The sequence below is a fragment of the Gekko japonicus genome, unplaced genomic scaffold (genome assembly GCF_001447785.1).
Source record: "Gekko japonicus isolate JY-2015 unplaced genomic scaffold, Gekko_japonicus_V1.1 scaffold2739, whole genome shotgun sequence".
NCBI classification, from domain to species: Eukaryota; Metazoa; Chordata; class Lepidosauria; order Squamata; family Gekkonidae; genus Gekko; species Gekko japonicus.
In genome coordinates, this window is record NW_015170356.1 from 128,508 (window position 1) to 146,047 (window position 17,540).

The window sequence follows — 17,540 nt, forward strand, 5'->3', positions numbered from 1 at the left end:
TCTTCTTCTTCTTCTTCTTCTTCTTCTTCTTCTTCTTCTTCTTCTTCTTCTTCTTCTCCTTCTCCTTCTCCTCCTCCTCCTCCTCCTCCTCCTTCTCCTTCTCCTTCTCCTTTGAGGTACCAAAAGGCAGCTGTGTTCTCGGTCCAAAGGTACCGGCTCTCCTGCTTTAGTAAAGGAAGGCTTTCTGGCTTCCAGTGATCCGAGAACAACTGGGGGGGGGGGTGCCCTCGCTGTAACAGTTCCATTGCTAATGCCGCCACTTTTGAAGAGCAAAAACGCACCGAGAGAAGACCGCCTCGCATCTGTCCTTCCCCCAAGGACTCGCCCTGCTAGAGAGCAAAGGACATTTGCATCCCTTTCTTCCTCTCAGCCCTGTCCCTTTGCTTGTAAGGCCCGAGTGCCGGCTGAGTGCCGGAGATACCAGAACGGACTGTTAATTGGAGAAGGGCCTCTTGGGATTAATGACATCTCTCCCGGTCTGCCTGCTTTGTCAGATAAGGAGTCCTTCCCTTTTGCGCAACGGCACAGAGGGCCGGCAGATCCAGACTGAACGGAGAGAGTGACGTGTAGGTGGCGACCCGGAATCCGCCGAGCGAGCCTGATCTTGTCAGGGGTCGGAAACCCAATGGAAGGGCCGGGGGTGGGTCTGTGATCCAGTCCTCGCCACCGTTCCCTCGAAGCTGAGTGAGTGTGAGCCGGCTCACAGTTTTTTAGCCTCCGGCTCACGCATTTTTGTCTGAACTCAGGAAGGAGGGCTCCGGCGCAAACTAATTGATGCAGGGGCCAAATTGCTTGCTCACAGCATGGCATTGCAGCTTCCTGGTGTCAAGCTTCGTGCGCGGCCCTGGAGTCGACACGGCCGTGGCTGTGGCGTCGGCCCTGGGAGTTGGAGAGGGTTCGTAAAGGAGGAGGTTGCGGAGGGGCCTCAGATAGGGGGATGGGGTTATGGTCACCCCGTAGGTCCCGCTACCAACATGCGCTGAACACCTTCGGTCCTCTCTCTCTCTCTCTCTCTCTCTCTCCCTTTCCATCTCCATCTCATTCCTTTGCACTTTCCTCCTCCCTGGCCCATCCGCTTCTATCTCCTTTTATCCCCCGCTCCCAGTGCTGCCTGTAACCCCCACCTCCACTATTCCCGGTCTGGCCCCACCCCCCTTGATAAGCCCGGACGCCTTCTGGTCGTCCTGGGCGTGGTTGTGGGTGTGTCGGCGCTGCGGCGTAGCTTCCCCGTCGTCCCCGCCCTTAGCCCTCCCTCAGCGGCCTCTGCTTTGCCGCTTTCCGGGATGGAGCTCCATGGTGCCCGACCGAGGGGCCGTGCTCTGCCGGCGTGGCTGCCTCTCCCTGGGTCGGCGCTGGTCGTTTCTCCCAGGGCTTCCCGCAGCAAGGCATCGCGCTGCGGCCCTGTCGGTCGTTGTGGTGTCATTGCTGCCTCGCTCCTCTGTTGTTCCCCGGGTGAGTGGCCTGGTCGGGGCGTCCCTGGGGGTGGGGTCCTCGTCCCGAGGCCGCTGGACCGGGACACCTGGAAAGGACATACCAAGAGTTCTTTGGCTTCTTTGTTCTTGTGACTGCCCTGTACGAGCACCGATATCAGCCCTTGCGGCATAGTTCATCGGCCTGGGAAGGTCATCTTTTTTTGGTTGGTCGGTTAGTCAAGTTTGAAAGCAGTTTTGGAGTCCTTAAAAACTGGGAAGGGAGGCTTGAGTACGAACAGTGAAATCTCTGACGGCTGGAGAGCTTTGGACTTCTTTGTCCTCGGTTGCTTCTTGTGCTCCACCACGGTTAGCAGAAGCAAAGAAGCCTGTAATTAAGGGCTCCTAGACCTGCAGAGGTGATTGATTTGTGGGGCTGATTTGGGTTCTAAAGTTTTCTCTGTTTTTTGGGGTGTGTGTGGGGGGAAACAGAGGCCGATTTTGCACAAGCCACAGCTCCACCCTCGCTCTTCCCTTTCCCCCCGATTGTATGCGTCAATTACCCACTGTTTGCTGCACCAGCTGCATTTTGACCTGCCGCTTCACCCAATCCCCCCCCACCCCCGTGTCTTCTGGATTCTCAAAAAACAGGACCGAGAAGACACGGGGGAAATCGGGCGAAGCTGCAGGTCAAAATGCGGCCATGCAGCAAATAGTGGGAAACGAACACATATAATGGGGGGGGGGAAGGAAAGAACGAGGGTGGAGCAGTAGCTTGTGGGAAATCGGTCAGAGTTCAGATAACTTCTCCGAAGGAATACCTCAAAGCGAAGAGTATAAATGTACCTACACGTGACATTGGGTATTTGAAGTTGGGTCCCCCAAAATTTGTAATGTAGCCCTCTGAAAGCAGAACTGAGGTACAGATTGGAGCCACAGTGGAAACGACTGGGTTTAACTTTTCTCCTATACTGTTTCCTCAGTCCAAAGTAGCTCTCTTGTGCTCCTTTTAGCCCCAGTAGTGGAGAAAACCCAGGTACCCACCCCTCGATCATGGGTGGCTTCAAAAGGGAATTAGATGGCTACAAGCATGGACGGCTTCAAAAGGGAATTAGATAAGCATATGGAGCAGAGGTCCATCAGTGGCTATTAGCCACAAGGTATAGATAGGGGCTCTGGGGCAAGTGATGCTCTGTCTTCTTGGTGCTTGGGGGGGCCAACAATGGGAGGGCTTCTAATGTCCTGGCCCCACTGCTGGACCTCCTGATGGCACTGGTATTTCTGGCCACTGTGTGACACAGAGTGTTAGCTCTCCTGTGCTCCTTTTAGCCCCAGCAGTGGAGAAAACCCAGGTACCCACCCTTCAAAGAAATTCCTGCATGTCTGACGAGCGAGCCACTTATTTTGAACCATTTCCCACTTTTTGTCTTTAAGGGTTCGGGTCTTGTTCAGATTTGGAGAGATTTCAGGTTTGGGATTCAGGTCCAGTGTGCTGAGGGGGGTGGGGGGGAACCTTTCTGAAATGTGTTTTGGGTTCGGGTTCGGGGCGACTGCCTCATGAGAGTGTTGGTGGGGAACAAGCTGTGTTCAGATGTCTTGTCCAACCATCGTTATGACTGGTTCCTAAGCCAGCTTTTGAACCATGGTTTCCAATGCTGATTTGACATGTCCTCATTAACCTGTGGTCTGTAAAGCGGCCCATGCTCGTTGCCTAAGGACAATTCCATTGAGGACACTTTGGCTAAACAATCATAGGAAGTCACTTTCTGGACCAGAAATTATGACCAGTGAAACACCACCTTGGCATGTGATTGCATCTTTGGAGGCCTCATTTGTACTTTTATTGCTGTGCCCAGTGGTTTCACTTTGGAACAACTTTTTTCTGGTCCTCCTTGTATTTATATTTTATATCTGCACGATTGTACTGTACTATTATATAAGCCAATATGTTCTTCACTGTGTTCGACTTCTGAAGAAGGCCTGTTTTATTCTGTTTTTAGTTGTCGAATCATGGCATATGCCTCTTCTGTTAGCCGCCCTGAGTCCGTTTGGGGAGGGCGGGATATAAAGTTAATAAATAAATAAAATAAATGAAGAAGGCCTGTGCAGGTCGAAATGCATCAGGTCAAGTCCGTTGGCCTTTGTATGTTAGATTCTGGAATTTTTACATGAGGTGGGATTGGGCCCTGATGTGTTTTTTAAAATTCTTTGTTAATAAATAACTAGAGATGTAAAATTTCCAGAAATTTTGAAGCTCGGGAAAAAACCCGTTTTTTTTCCAGTTTTTTTCGGGGGGAAACGGAAATTTTCGGGAAAATTGGAAAAAATGCTACATTAGCATTTCTTTTGTCTTTTCTAGATTGAAAGTCATTCTGTTACTTTAGGAACATAAAAAATGACTATGGACATTTTTACTTGGCATAAATTATCACAACTAGCATATTAAAAATATAGTGTACCCAAACAATTATTACAAACAGAATACCCTCCCACATGCAAAAACAAAACTGAAACCTTTTTATTTTCTTCTGACAATCGCACCTCCTAAAGGAAGAAATGCATCTTGTTCTTGCATTGGAGAGTTCAGTTTGTAACCTAGGACTTGCTTGTCCTCAGTGCACAGAAATTAAATCAATCTGATACCATATATATATGTGTGTGTGTGTGTGTGTGTGTGTGTGTATGTATGTGTATATATATATGTATGTGTGTGTGTGTGTGTATTAGAAATGATTTGGAAAATATTTGAACACCTTGTCTTAAAATATTTTATTTGTCATGTTAAAATAAACGTTCCATAATAAATTTTCTTTTCTTTTCTTTTTTCAATTGTTCCACGTCATGTCTCAGCCCATAATGTTGCTATTTCTGTCTTCCCAGGACGACCCTTTCTGGACCGCCAGTTCCCTCTCGGCTTCCGACGCCACGCAAGCCAGAAACCAGTCCATCTGTAAGCTGGCTGACATGCTGGAGTTGATCAGGGACAATGCCACTGTTCTCTTGAACCTCCATACTTTGCCCTGGGATCATCCGTTCTACAGCGCTTTCCTCAACATCACCCTGGAAACGGTTCTGAGTTCGGGCATACCACAGCAGGCGGTGAGTTCTGTGTCTCTTTTGTAGGTCTATGCTGGCCAATCTCGGGGGCTCCCTCTGCTGGTCAGAGTAGCGGAGGCCGTCAGGGCTAGTGATGGACAAACGGCGTGAGCTGGTTTTTATGTGTTGTTGCTGTAGCTTGCACTTCAAAGCCGATTGGCGACCAAATTCCATTGTGAACGTCTCAGACTCTATCGGCACAGCTGATTCCACAAATGAATCTAGTCACAGCCATTACTATTTAGGGCAGGGGTCCCCCCCAACCTTTTTTGATCCCGAGGGCACAGGGTGGTGGGCGCAGCTATAAAATGCCTGCCGCAGGAGACGAGGCCAGCCACAAAATGTCAGCGAGTAAAGTTAGGCAGGAGGAGGAGGTGGAGATTGGATTTATACCTCGTCCTTCACTCCCCAAAGGAGTCTCAGAGCGGCTTACAAACTCCTTTCCCTCCCCCTCCCCACAACAGACACTCTGTGAGGTAGGTGGGGCTGAGAGAGCTCTTTCGAGGACTGCTCTTGAGAGAACTGCTCTGAGAGAACTTGTAACTGACCCAAGGTCACACCGGGAGCTGAATGTGGAGGAGGAAGAAGAAGAGATTGGATTTATACCCCGCCCTTCACTACCCAAAGGAGTCTCAGAGCGGCTGACAATCTCCTTTCCTTTCCCTTCCCCACAACAGACACCCTGTGAGCAGTGTTCCCTCTAAGCTGAGTTAGTGTGAGCTAGCTCACAGATATTTAGCCTCCAGCTCACAGATTTTTGTCTTACCTCAGGAAGGATGGCTCCAGAGCAAGCTAATTTATGCAGTATCCAAATCACTCGCTCACAAAGTAGAACATTTGCTCACAAGACTCCACAGCTTAGAGGGAACATTGCCTGTGAGGGAGATGGGGCTGAGAGAGCTCTTTCGAGGACTGCCCTTGAGAGGACAGCTCTGAGAGAACTTGTGACTGACCCAAGGTCACACCAGCAGCTGCATATGGAGGAGTGAGGAATCAAACCCGGTTCTCCCGGATTAGAGTCCGCACTCCTAACCACTACACAAAACTGGCTCTCTTAGTAACTTGTCAACATGTCTAAGAATAACTTGTCAACATGTCAGACAGAAGCTTTGTTGAACAGGATGTTTTTTAAGTGAACATATTGTTTTAAAATATTTGCATGTGTAAACACAGCTTACCTTCAGTAACACAGTCATGATCCACCCTGGCCTGGATAGCCCAGGCAAGCCCAATCTCGCCAGATCTCGGAAACTAAGCAGGGTCGACTCTGGCAAGTACTTAGATGGGAGACCTCCTTGGAATACCAGCAGTCGGGAGGCGGGGGCAGGCTCTATTCAGCCTCCTCTCTGAATAGCCCCCAGGCCCTCAGTAGGGGTCAGTCACCAGAGGTCGCCATGACTTCCAGGTGCACATGCACTCGCACACACGCACGCACACACACAATAAAAAAAATACCACCCCCACCCCACAGTCAATGCTCCCTCTAAGGTGTGGAGTCTTGTAAGCAAAAGTTCTACTTTGTGAGCCACTGGCATTAAAGTTATGAGCAGGGGATGAGGCCACTACATATACTGCATAAATTAGTCTGCTCTGGAGCCATCCTTCCTGAGCGAAGACAAGAATCTGTGAGCTGGAGGCTAAAAAACTGTGAGCTAGCCCACACTAACTCAGCTTAGAGGGAACACTACTCACAGTCAAGATCCTTGCACTATGGCGGCAATTAAGCAACTTAAAAAAAAAGATCTGTCCAGCAATGCTCCCTCTGTGGAGTCCTGTGAGCAAACATTCTACTTTCTGAGCTACTGGCATTAAAGTTATGAGCAGGGGATGAGGCCACTACATATACTGCATAAATTAGTCTGCTCTGGAGCCATCCTTCTTGAGCTAAGAAAAAAATGTCTGAGCCAGGGGCTAAAAAACTGTGAGCCGGCTCACACTAACTCAGCTTAGAGGGAGCTCTGCTGTCCAGCCAATCATTAGCCCCGCTAGACAAAACCCCGATCTGGCTCTGCTCACTTAAAAACAAGTTCGGTGGGTAAGAGAAAAAGGTGTCAGTGGGCAATCAGACTTGGCTTCCTACTGGTATTACTGATGGCAAATGATGCCGTCGCATTGCCCTCACTGAATGGAGGAAAGGAGAACCAACACCTTACCAAGCTGCTGGATCAACCGGGCAGAAGCGTTCCCTCCTTCCCGTGAACGGTCGCATGTTGTTGTTGTTGTTGTTGTTCAGTCGCACAGTCGAGTCCGACTCTTCGCGACCCCATGGACCAGATCACGCCAGGCCTTCCTCTGAAGTTTGCTCAATTTTATGTTTGTTGCATCTATGACACTGTCTTACCATCTCATCCTTTGCCGTCCCCGTCTTCTTCGACCTTCAATCTTTCCCAGCATCAGGGTCTTCTCCAGTGAGTGCTCCCTTCTCATTGGGTGGCCAAAGTATTTGAGCTTCAGTTTCATTATCTGGCCTTCCAGGGAACAATAGTCAGGGTTGATTTCTTTTAGGATTGACTGATTTGATCTCCTGGCAGTCCAAGGGACTCTCAAGAGTCTTCTCCAGCACCATAGTTCAAAAGAATCTATTCTTCGGCGCTCGGCCTTCCTCATAGTCCAACTCTCGCAGCCATACATGACTACTGGGAATACCATTGCTTTGACCATGCAGACTTTTGTTGGCAGGGTGATGTCCCTAGTTTTTATCATGCTGTCGAGGTTTGCCATCGCTTTCCTCCCAAGGAGCAGGCGTCGTTTAATTTCATGGCTGCCGTCACCGCCTGCAGTGATCTGGGATCCCAGGAACGTGAAGTCTGTCACTACTTCCATGACTTCCCCTTCTACTTGCCAAGGAGTGATGGGGCCGGATGCCGTGATCTCAGTTTTCTTGATGTTGAGCTTCAAGCCCACTTTTGCGCGCTCCTCAAATGTTCAGGGAAACGGATGGGCTTTAGGGAGGCAAAAAAGTGTTCATCAGTGCCTCCCTCTCGGCTCAGCACTAATGCACATAAAAACACAAGCCTGCTAGTGGTGCTGCATGCACTCCTGCCCTCTGTAATCCAGAATCTATGGGCAATAGGACACATCCATTGGTCTGTGGCGCGCTTTGTTTGGCTAATGTGGCACATCGCTGAGAGTGCCAGAGCAAGAAAGGAGAGTCCCACGTTCACGTTCCGAGTCCGACATGAAGCTCACTTGAGTGATCTCTGGCCAATCACATCCAGTCACATGAGAGCCAGTCTGGTGTAGCGGTTAAGACTGGCGGACTCTAATCTGGAGAACCGGGTCCGATTCCCCACTCCTCCACATGCAGCTGCTAGTGTGACCTTGGGTCAATCACGAGTTCTCTCAGAGCTGTTCTCTCAAGAGCAGTTTCTTTCAGGGCTCTCTCAGCCCCACCTATCTCACAGGGTGTCTGTTGTGGGGAGGGAAGGGAAAGGAGATTGTAAGCCACACCGAGACTCCGAGTGAAGGGCGGGGTATAAATCCAATATTTTCTCTTCTTCTGTTAAGTCGCTCGCTTCACAAAGCAGTCGGAGAGTGATTCAGCAAGAACACAACTTTATTCTTCAACTCGAACACACCTCCAACACGGATCAGCATCTGATAGCCAGAACAGCCTTTACATCGCAGCTGCCCTGCTTTTAAAGATTCCCGGCTAATGTAGCCACACCCACTGTACAAATACCAACCTATGAGGTTGCAGAGATAAGGTCCAATCATATTAGTTCCCGCTCAGGGAGCTTGCTGGAAGTGATTGGCTTGCTACTTCCTGGGCTAGCAATACTATTGGAGGGATTTGGATCCTAGCCCAGGACGAAGCTTACCATTACAGTTCAGTTAGATGTTTCACAACACGTCATGCATTCAAGGCAGCTTTGAATACACTACATCGTCTTCCTCCTCTCAGTGTAACCTACCTCGCAGGGTTGTTGTGAGGATAAAATGGAGGAGTAGAGGGCCATGTAGGGTGACCCTACCTTGGAGGACGAGTGGGATAAACATGACAGTTGGATGGTGGCCTCCTCTTCCAGCTGGAGATCCTGCTCCGCTCTTGGAGGTGGTTCAAGACTTTCCAATTAAGGGTGCGAGTTTTTGTTGCCGTTGTTGTGTTAAGCCTGAATCGAGTAGGAATCCCACACACGGAACAGTGGTCCTGGGGGGAAGGTTCTGTATATAGATTCCATCTGTCTTTCTACCGAGCGACGCTGGCCCCCAGATTTCAGCCAAACAAGCAGCTGCTCCAGTTCGTCGTCGTTCTAGCTGATTGCCTCAATCTGTCATCTTTCTCTCCCTCCCCACCCAAAAATCCCTTTTTTAAGCAGACCGTGTTTGTTTCCCAGTTCCTTCACAATAGATTGTCTTTCAGTGTTGCAGCTCGCCCAGAGAAGCTGGACTCGCTAGTTAGTTCCCTAGCTCTCCCGCACATCCCCCCTTGCCGTGTGACGGGAAAAAGGGGGGTTTGTTGGGAAGTCGGGAGGGGGTGATTGCTGAAAGAGGGGCAAATGGTCCACGTCAGCAAATCGACCTTTTGCAACCCAAGGTAAAAGGTAACGGTTTCCCCTGCTCGAAAGCTAGCCGAATCTAACTCTAGGGGGTGGTGCTCATCTCCGTTTCCAAGCCGAAGAGCCAGCGCTGTCTGAAGACATTTCTGTGGTCATGGGGCTGGCATGACTAAAGGCCGAGGCGCATGGAATGCTGTTACCTTCCCACCGAAGCGGTACCTTTCTTTCTTCTTGCAGTTTCTTGCTTCCAAACTGCTAGGTATCTGGTAGGGTTCCCATCCCCCTGAAATTGTGGCCATAGTTAGGATTCTAGAAAAGTGTGTGCACACACGATCCTCTGTAAGCCGCCGAGAGCCCTTCGGGGGTGGGCGAGGTAAAAATCCCATGTAATAATAATAGTAATAATAATAATAATAATAGGTTCGCTGGAGCCAGAGACGAGAGCTCACTCCGTCACGTGGCACTCGGGTCTCGAACTGCCGAGCTACAGACCTTCCGATCTGCAGCTCAGTGTCTTAACCTCTGGGACACCGTGGCCCAAAGATCGGTGCAATTCTTGCTTGCAGCCTGGTGGGAGTATCGAGTTGAGTTGGCTCCCTGATAGGCTAGCCTGTGAGCCTTTCACTTAAAAAAACAAAACACAACAGGTGCGTTTCTGTATAAATGCTAATAACACAATCCAGCCAGTTAAGTGCTTCGTCATCCCGTTTATTTCCACGGGTGTGATTTTACCGCATGCTTAATTCACCCAGTGAAATCAATTTGATGTAAATTGACTCTATCTCTGGGCGGGATCATGCCCGTAGCGTTTATCCACCTGCACCCCTTTGTCAGATGGTATTCGCTGATATAAGATCGTCGCTGTGGCAAGACCTGCCAGCATTTGTAGTTATGCCCATTTTCCCCAGCTCTGACCCTCCGCTAGAAGTGGTGAGAATTCGAGAGACACTTACACGGGCCCGTGATCCCCAAAGGAAGTTCTAGTGCGCTTCCTTGCTGCTTCGAGGGCCAGACATTTCCCTCTTTCCCATTTGCGCTCTGGCAATGCAAGAAAAGAACTGCCTGGACCCCTCAACGGTCAGCAGGGAGCACGGAGCAACAGCGGGAGACCCTTGCAAATGGGAGTTAATCGTTTCGTAGCTTATTTTTATTTATTTATTTATTTTCCACACTTTTACCTCGCCCCCCCGCCAAGGCGGCTCAGGGCGGCGTACAATAATTAATACCGATATACAATTAAAGCCAGTTATCACAACTAATAACAATGCCTTACCATAAAACCATAAAACATTACAATAAATTCAACCTATTGAGATTTAGCGGCCATCCGTTATAAAGTGCTAGTGTTTATGTGGCACGGCCAGTGTGGCCAGGGCTATTAGAACGCTTGTCGGAGCAGCTCGGTCTTCACCGCTCTACGGAATTGTTGAAGATCCCGCAGCGCTCGAATTTCAATTGGGAGCTCGTTCCATAGCGTCGGTGCAGCTAGGGAGAACACCCCGGTTCTTGTTGCTGTTAACTTAGCATCCCTAGGGCCAGGGGGGACCAGACGGTTTTGTGTCCCGGATCTCAGTGCTCTCGGGGGAACAGAGTTACCCGTGCGCACTGAACACACACACACACACACACACACGTGTTTTGAGTACATCTGAACAGTGGGTCCAATTCTATGGGCTCCTGGACAAGCCGCCCCCAGGCATCCTATTTGTCTCTGTTGTTTCCTATGGAAGAAAAAAATCTACGTTTTCTCCAGGGGGAATCCAACAGCAAACACACAAGATCAAGCAATCACTGTCCAAAAGCCTCCCAAATGCAAACAGGACTGACATCAAAGCAAGAGAACCTCAAAAGAATCATAGTTTGTCAGGCTCCTCAGGTCACACCACACAGGGCTTCAGAAGAAGATAACTGTTTATTAGTGTTTCCAGTATTAAAGAACACGTGCACAGATTGTGTCAGGAATGACCGTCAGTATAAGGGCCTCTGACTTATAGTAAAAACGAACATCCCCCGCTATGAGCACAAGCCAGTGATTATAGTTCGAGCACACGGACAAGCGGGCAAGCGAGCAAAGCGCAAAAGCTGTTAAGTTTCCCAGCCGAGTTAATTGCAGCTGGAGACAGCAAGGTCAAGCATGAGATAGCGCAAAGAAGCCGGACAGGGAAGAGCTGAGAACGAGGAGGAGGGCACCCCTCCACATTCCAGATCTATGGCAGGGCTACCTGACACATAGGCCAGTTTGGCAAGCCCAGTGCAGCCTAAGTCAAACCAGAGAATCCAGCCTGTGACCCCCTGCCCCCCCCCAAATACAAAACCTTTAAAAATCAAAGCAGTTAAACATTCCGAAAGGAGCTGAAGAGGAGGGAACGCAACAAAGCAGCACACATCTCTTAAACCTGTTTAAAAACAGCACAAAACAAGACCAAGAGAACGATATTTCTAAAAAAGAACCAGAAAGAAAGCCAAAGCATCCCCAACTTCAGCGTCCCAGACAAGAACAAAAATAACACAAATAGAAAACCTAGAAAATAATATTTTAAATAATATTATAAAACAAGGGGCAAAGAAGTCCTGGCAGAGTCCGTGGTTCCCAGAAAGGCGGCAGAATTAATCCAGGACACAGACAGACCACAGCAACAGTGGCATGTCACCACTCCAAAAAATTTCACCCTGGAATGAAGTCTTGCTGCAGCCAGGCCTGCTTTTCAATCCTCTTTGCTCATGCTCAGAGAGCCATAAAGGGGTATGAGAGAATCATCCTGATTGGGCAGTCAAGTTCTAGTGCTCCCCCTTACGTGTGATCAGGGGTAATTTCGTAGAAAAAGAGGTGCAGGAGCTCATTAGCATAACTCATTTGCATATGCCACACCCCCTGACAACCCCGGAAGTGCGTCAGAAGGCAACACCCACCGCTCAGGCTCCAATGGACTGTTTTGGATTGCATACAGATCTGCCCTCGCAGAGGAGGGAGAGCTTGTACCTGAATAAAACTTGGTCTTAAAGGTTCTACTGGACTTTTTTGGATTGCTAGCTATGGGGGGGGGACGTGCAAGGGAGAGCTTGTACTTGAAGGCGGCTGTGGGGGGGATGTGCAACTTACCTGGCTGCTTCTTGCTCCTCTTACCTGGCTGCCTCTTGCTCCTCGTGGCCTAACTGAGGGCTGCTGGGAGCAGGGGGCGGGGCTTGTTGCATGTGCCCACCCCCTGGACTCCTTACAAGGCAGCAAGCTGTCCCAGGGTTACCAGACTCTGGGCAGCAGGTGACAGAGAGGCAAGGCCTCAGAACTTGGAAGGGATGCTCAGAGTCCTGACCTCTCCCAGTGGGCAATTCGTACAAAGGTCAGGTGGTGGCAGTGGTTGATAGGAGAGGAGGAGGAGGAGATTGGATTTATACCCCACCAGGTGTCATTTCCTGCAGGAACGCACAGGAGCAGAGCTCCGGCAGTAAAGAGCCCAGGGGGTGGGCATATGCAACAAGCCCCACCCCCTGCTCCCAGCAGCCCTTAGTCAGAGAAAGAAGCAGCCAGGTAAGCTGCAGAGCCCCCGCCCCGCCCCGCTCCCAACCCAAAACAGTCCAGTGGCACCTTTAAGACCAAGTTTTATTCAGGTACAAGCTCTCCCTCCTCTGTGAGGACAGATCTGCACATCCATAGCTAGCAATCCAAAACAGTCCAGTGGAGCCTGAGCGGTGGGTGTTGCCTTCTGACACACGTCCGGTGATGTCAGGGGGTGTGGCATATGCAAATGAGTTATGCTAATGAGTTGTGTTAATGAGCTCCTGCACCTCTTTTTCTACGAAATGACCCCTGATCACACATAAGGGGGAGCACTAGAACTTGACTGCCCAATCAGGATGAGCTCCTGCATGTCTTTTTCTACGAAATGACTCCTGTACCCCGCCCTTCACTCGGAGTCTCAGAGCGGCTTACAAACTCCTATCCCTTACTCCCCCACACAACAGACACAGACACCCTATGAGGTAGGTGGGGCTGAGAGCCCTCTCCAGAACTGTCCTTGCAAGAACAGCTCTGACAGAACTATGGCTTGCCCAAGGTCATCCAGCTGCTGCAAGTGGAGGATTGGGGAATCAAACCCGGTTCTCCCAGCACTTAACCGCTACACCAAAGCCCCACCAAGTGGTGGCAAACCCAAGAGGGTGGGGTGGAATGGGCTGCAGGGCAGAGCGGGACTGTTCTGCCACAGGGACGATAGCTTGGGGGGGAAATAAAAATGAAGTGGTTTGCAAATGTGGATCCATTAGTATTCCAACTGATGTAGACAGAAAAAAAAAACCCACACAAAAAACTGGACAGTATATTTTTCCCAAGCCCAGAATTGCTTCATAATAATTTTTGTGAAATGTTAAAAAACCCCACCATAAAATGAAAGTAAAAAAATCTGTCAGAATAGCCATGGAAGGTGGCTGCTGAGTCCAAGTTGATGTGTTGAAAATGATTCATCAGCTGCCTCAGGGACAACAGTGGGAGGGCTTCTGGAGTTCTGGCTTCACTGGTGGACCTCCTGATGGCCCCTGGTTTTTGGCCACCGTTTTGCTACGGAGTGTTGCGCTGGATGGGCCAATGGCCTGATCCAGTATGGCTTCTCTTATGTTTTTATGCCTGGGGCAGTGATGCTCTATCTTCTTGGTGCTTGGGGGGCAACAGTGGGAGGGCTTCTGGAGTTCTGGTCCTGCTGCTGGACCTCCTGAGGGCCCCTGGGTTTTGGCCACCATGTGACACAAGAGTGTTGGACTGGGATGGGCCATTGTCCTGATCCAACATGGCTTCTTTCTTATGTTCTTATGTCTGGGGCAGGGATGCTCTGTCTCCTTGGTGCTTGGGGGGCCACAAGGGGAGGGCTTCTGGAGTTCTGGCCCTGCTGGTGGACCTTCTGATGGCACCTGGGTTTTGGCCACTGTGTGACAGAGTGTTGGACTGGATGGGCCATTGGCCTGATCCAACACGGCTCCTCTTATGTTCTTATGACCACTGCTTGACAGGGCAGGGGGAAATAAGCATTTTGTACCCTGAAAATCCTGTTGGTCTTTGAGGTGCTACCAGACTCTAATCTTGCTGTGCTACTGTGCAGGCCAGCATGGTTACCCACCTGAAACTATTTTATCCTGTATTTTTATCCTGTAGAGAGCCAGTTTGGTGTAGTGGTTAAGTGCACGGACTCTAATCTGGGAGAACCGGGTTTGATTCCCCCACTCCTCCACTTGCATCTGGCTGGGTGACCTTGGGCAAGCCGTAGTTCTGATAAGAGCTGTCCTTGAAAAAGAGCAGTTTCTGTCAAGAGTTCTCTCGGCCCTACCCACCTCACAGGGTGTCTGTTGTGGGGAGGGGAAGGGAAAGGAGTTTGTGAAGTGCTCTGAGACTCCTTTGGGTAGTGAAGGGCGGGGTATAAATCCAATCTCCTCTTCTTCTTCTTTTACCTCACAGGGTGTCTGTTGTGGGGAGGGGAAGGGAAAGGAGTTTGTAAGCCGCTCTGAGATACCTTTGGGTAGTGAAGGGTGGGGTATAAATCCAATCTCTTCTTCTTCTTCTTCTTCTTCTTCTTCTTCTTCTTCTTCTTCTTCTTCTTCTTCTTCTTCTTCGTCTTCTTCTTCTTCTCCTCTGTGGTTTTGTGTTATATCACCCTTCCTTCAAGAAGCTCAGGGGGACTGGGGCAGTTTTCTGCCTTCCTCAGTTCTGTGTACACAACAGCCCTGCCAGGTAGGTGAGGATGAGAGAAAGTTGACTGGCTCAAGGCCAAGTGAAGCTTTGAGCCCCAGGACTACCTGAGACTTGTTCTGTGTGTGTTCAGTACCGCCAAGTCACTTCCGACTTTGGGCGACCCCATGAATTAACTTTCTCCCAGACTTCCTGTCCTTAACAGCCTTGCCCAGGTCTTGCAAACCGAGGGCCAGCGGCTTCCTTGATGGGGTCCACTTATCTATCTTGTGTCGGGTCTTCCTCTTTTTTCCTGCAAGACTTTTATCTTGCCTTTCGAATCACTCTGCCGCTCTCTCCCTCTTCTTGCCCTGAAAAATGGGTCTCCATTAAAGATCTAATTGGGAGCAAAACGGGGGCAATTACCGATAACGACAATGGCTTCCCATTTGTGAAGGCTGCTCTGCGTGGGAAAAGATTAAAAAGCGCCGAAGAGAACTCCAGCCGATGTTGTTGCATAACAGGCGCGATATTATTTTCCGGCACGTCAGTTGTTGAACGATATCCTTAATATTTATAGCCCCCGTCTAATTAGAAGTCGAGGTATTTTGAGAAACGCTCTGTGTGTTTTTTTAGATTCAGGTGGGGAGCCGCGTGGGTCTGAAGCGACAGAACAAAAGTCTGAGTCTGCCGGCGCCTTTAAGGCCAATTTTTTTTAAATTCCCTGTTTTTCATTTTCTTCCTTGCCTTCAAAATCTCCTCCTCCAGGATCGGAGGCTTGGGACAGCCGATTTCTCCTCGCTCCTGTTTTCCAGCCAGCCTGGTTGTCGTGGTTAAGAGCAGGGGACTCTGATTTGGAGAACTAGGTTTAATTCCCCGTTCCTCCTCTGCATGAAGCCTGCTGGGTGACCTTGGGCCGGTCACAAGTTCTCTCCAAACTCCCTACCCCACTTACCGCACAAGATGCCTGTTGGGGGGAAAGCAGGGGAAGGAGATTTTAAGCTACTTTGAGACTCCTTAGGGTTGAGAAAAGCGGGATATATAGAGGAGGAGGAGATTGGATTTATACCCCGCCCTTCACTCGGGGTCTCAGAGCGGCTTACAAATGCCTTTCCCTTCCCCTCCCTACAGCAGGCACCCTGTGAGGTAGGTGGGGCTGAGAGAGCTCTCTCTCGAATTGCTCTTGAGAGAACAGCTCTGAAAGAACTTGTGACTGACCCGAGGTCACACCAGCAGCTGCATGTGGAGGAGTGGGGACTCAAACCCGGTTCTCCCAGATTAGAGTCCGCACACTTAACCACGGCACCAAACCTACTCTTCTTCTTCCTTTTAACTGACTCTCAACTGCTTTTTAAAAAATTATTTTTATTTAAAAACTTTAAACTTCACATACATACTGGGGGGAAAGACACAATGGACACAGCATCTCAAAGCTGTTTAATAAGATAGCAGCGACAATGTAGAATTAGTAACACTGTAAAATAAGTTCCCTCATTACGAGGGCTGTTTCACTGAGGCATCCAAATCCTTTTATTGTCTTCTCTGATGATTTACGGCGGTTTAGGCTGTCCTTGGACTGCAAGGAGACCAAATCAGTCAATCCTCAAAGAAATCAACCCTGACTGTTCCCTGGAAGGCCAGATAATGAAAGTGAAGCTCAAATGCTTTGGCCACCAAATGAGAAGGGAGCACTCACTGGAGAAGACCCTGATGCTGGGAAAGATTGAAGGTCAAAGAAGACGGGGACGGCAAAGGATGAGATGGTTAGACAGTGTCATAGATGCAACAAACATGAATGAACATGAAATTGAGCCAACTTCAGAGGACGGTGGAAGACAGGACGGCCTGGCGAGATCTTGTCCATGGGGTTGCGAAGAGTTGGACTCGACTGTGCGACTGAACAACCTCTGACTCTTATAGATTTTTCACAGGATTCCCCCCACCCAACTGCTTTCAATAGTCTGTCCCTCCAGATCGGGCTCAGTCCTTATCAAGAATTTTTTGCGTTTTTTTTTGCAAAGTTGAAGGGATTCCGGTTTCATCTGATTAATTTACAACGTTGTGTTTTTCTGTGGAGGTCCCTACCCGGTCCGTGGTTAGCTCTGTTGTATGGATTTTGTCGTCTGCACAGGGGTCGGCCCGTTTCCCAGTGGATGTCTAGCCTGTATCGCATTTTGATCCTGTTGTTCCTCCAACGGTATCAGGGTGGGCATAGATGGCTCTCTCCCATAAGAACATAAGAGAAGCCAATGTGGGATGGGCCATTGGCCTGATCCAACATTGGCTTCTCTTATGTTCTTATGGGAGAGAGCCATCTATGCCCACCCTGATACCGTCCAACACTGTCACACAGTGGCCCAAAATACCAGGTGCCATCAGGAGGTCCAGCAGTGGGGCCAGAACACTAGAAGCCCTCCCACTGCCCCCCCCAAGTACCAGGAATACAGAGTTCTTGTCTTGTGAGATAAAGGAGAAATGTACTTCTTTCTCGACCTGCTCTATCCCATGCATAATCTTGTAAACCTCGATCATGTCACCCCTCAGCCGTCGTTTCTCCAAGCTAAAGAGCCCCAAGCGTTTTAACCTTTCTTCATTGGGAAAGTGTTCCAACCCTTTTATCGTTCGAGTTGCCCTTTTCTGCACTTTTCCCAATGCTAGAATATCCTTTTTGAGGTGTGGTGACCAGGACTGTACTTTTTGTTGTTGTTGTTGTTGTTCAGTCGCACAGTCGAGTCTGACTCTTCGCGACCCCATGGACCACATCACGCCAGGCCCTCCTGTCTTTTGTCGTGCTCCGGAGTTTGCTTAATTTCATGCTCGTTGCCTTGATAACACTGTGTAACCATCTCATCCTTTGCCGTCCCCTTCTTCTTTGACCTTTGATTG

General features: G+C 49.6%; 1 protein-coding gene across 2 annotated transcripts in view; it reads left to right on the forward strand.

The window, feature by feature from the left end:
• GDPD5 (glycerophosphodiester phosphodiesterase domain containing 5) overlaps positions 1-17,540 on the forward strand; it is a 141,449-nt gene that overhangs the window by 92,300 nt on the left and 31,609 nt on the right. For both annotated transcript variants that reach the window (XM_015418211.1, XM_015418212.1), the window contains exon 10: positions 4,290-4,508. In XM_015418211.1, the coding sequence (XP_015273697.1) occupies positions 4,290-4,508 (219 nt within the window). The remainder of the gene's footprint in view (positions 1-4,289; positions 4,509-17,540) is intronic.